Source organism: Scomber scombrus, chromosome 16, assembly GCF_963691925.1.
Source record: "Scomber scombrus chromosome 16, fScoSco1.1, whole genome shotgun sequence".
NCBI lineage: Eukaryota > Metazoa > Chordata > Actinopteri > Scombriformes > Scombridae > Scomber > Scomber scombrus.
This window is the reverse complement of record NC_084985.1, coordinates 448,927-451,265: the sequence shown is the minus strand read 5'-3', so window position 1 is coordinate 451,265 and position 2,339 is coordinate 448,927. Positions and strand designations below refer to the sequence as shown.

The window sequence follows — 2,339 nt, the reverse complement described above, 5'->3', positions numbered from 1 at the left end:
GACTCTCCCTCCTACAGAGGACACAGAGAGACTCCCCCTCCTACACAGAGAGACTCTCCCTCCTACAGACACAGAGAGACTCTCCCTCCTACAGAGGACACAGAGAGACTCCCCCTCCTACACAGAGAGACTCTCCCTCCTACAGAGGACACAGAGAGACTCTCCCTCCTACAGAGACACAGAGAGACTCTCCCTCCTACAGATACAAAGAGATACTCTCCCTCCTACAGAGACACAGAGAGACTCTCCCTCCTACAGAGACATTGACGAATCAGACGAGACTGTAAACCCAGCATACAGAGGTTCAGTGAATGTGGTGTTGAAGGTGTGGAGGCGGATCAGTGTGTCAGAGTAGACTCTGTGGAAGGACAGAGTGCCAGCAGGACAGTCCACATACACTGCTACTCTGTTAGAGACAGAGGAGGAGGAGGAGGATGAGGAGGAGGAGGAGGAGGAGGAGGAGGAGGAGGAGGAGGAGGAGGAGGAGGAGGAGATGGATGTATAGTTGTCATTGTGCCAGACAGAGTAACTGACAGAGTAACCTCCAGCAAAGCACCTCAGACTCCAGGACTGATTATTCATTCCAAACCTACAGTCATCACTGATTCCTTTCCTGCTGATTCTTCTGTAACTCACTGCTATTTCAACTCTTCCTCTCCACTCAACCTCCCAGTAACAGCGACCAGTCAGATCATTTCTACACAGCAGCTGAGACCAGTAGTCAAATCTGTCTGGATGATCAGGATATGACTGATCCTCCTTCACACGTGTCACCTTCCTGTTGTTATCAGACAGTTTGAGGTTTCTGTTCATTGTGTTTGGATCCAGTTCCAGTTCACAGGCATCTGATGGAGAGAACGAGACACAATACAGCTGCAGTTATTGATCTATCATCTGTTTGATGATGACATCATCTTCATCCTCAGCAGGATGTGAATGAGTGATGTCACAGTTTGATGAATGAAATAAAAACACACTTACACTTCCTCAGACCTGGTGTCAACCATCGGACTCCAGCAGGCTGCAGCCTGAAAGGAGGAGAGAGCATCAAACATGGACATGACATCATATATGTCCACCTGTCTGTCCATACCTGAGAGTGTCCTCCTGTCTGTCCATACCTGAGAGTGTCCACCTGTCTGTCCATACCTTAGAGTGTCCTCCTGTCTGTCCGTACCTGAGTGTCCACCTGTCTGTCCATACCTGAGTGTCCACCTGTCTGTCCATACCTGAGAGTGTCCACCTGTCTGTCCATACCTGAGAGTGTCCACCTGTCTGTCCGTACCTGAGTGTCCACCTGTCTGTCCATACCTGAGAGTGTCCACCTGTCTGTCCATACTTGAGAGTGTCCACCTGTCTGTCCATACCTGAGAGTGTCCACCTGTCCCTCCATACCTGAGAGTTTCCACCTGTCTGTCCGTACCTGAGAGTGTCCACCTGTCCATACCTGAGAGTGTCCATATGTCTGTCCATACCTGAGAGTGTCCACCTGTCTATCCATACCTGAGAGTGTCCACCTGTTCATACCTGAGAGTGTCCAGTCTCCAGTGTGGATCCAGCAGACAGAAGCTTCTCTCCTGAGTCTCCTGGATGATTGTATCTCAGGTCCAGCTTTCTCAGATGGGAGGGGTTGGAGCTCAGAGCTGAGGCCAGAGAAGCACAGCCTTCCTCTGTGATCAGACATCCTGACAGACTGAACACACAACAACACACATGTCACATGATCTGAGATCACTGCAGGACTGGAAGCTCCTGTGTTTATTACTCAATCAATCAATCAATCTTTATTTGTATAGCGCCAAATCACAACAAAGTTATCTCAAGGCCCTTTACAAATAGAGCAGGTTCTAAACCGAACTCTTCAGGTTTTAATTTTAAAGATACCCAACATTCCCACGTGAGCAGCACTTAGCGACAATGGCAAGAAAAAACTCCCTTTTAACAGGAAGAAACCTCAGAACCAGAACCAGGCTCAAAGTGGGCGGCCATCTGCCTCGACCGGTTGGGGTAGAGGGGAGAGAGAGCAAGAATAGGAGAGAGAGAGAAGCACATAGAAAATAAACATTGAAGCTAGAAGGTCCGGGACTGGAATCTGTCATCCGGACGTCTACAGGCCCAGATTGCCTGTGAGACGAGAAAGCACAGACAACTCCGGGGAAGAAGTGTAGGTTACTGAATGCATTAATAGTACATGAATGTTATTGGATATAGATGGATGGATAGAGAGAGAGAGAGGAGGAGAGAGGAGCTCAGTGCATCATGGAGGTAGGAGTCCCCCGGCAGTCTAAGCCTATAGCAGCATAAACTAGGAGCTGGCTAACTATAAGCTCTATCAAAAA

The 2,339-nt window shown here is 48.9% G+C and overlaps 1 protein-coding gene across 1 annotated transcript; it reads right to left on the bottom strand.

The window, feature by feature from the left end:
* Positions 1-733: 733 nt before the first annotated feature.
* On the bottom strand, positions 734-1,337 carry LOC133996259 (repetin-like). Its single transcript, XM_062435846.1, has 2 exons — positions 982-1,337; positions 734-845 (listed from the first exon to the last, which is right to left on the bottom strand). Exons 1-2 carry the CDS (start codon positions 1,335-1,337, stop codon positions 836-838), a joined length of 366 nt encoding a protein of 121 aa, XP_062291830.1. The 3' UTR covers positions 734-835.
* Positions 1,338-2,339: the final 1,002 nt, after the last annotated feature.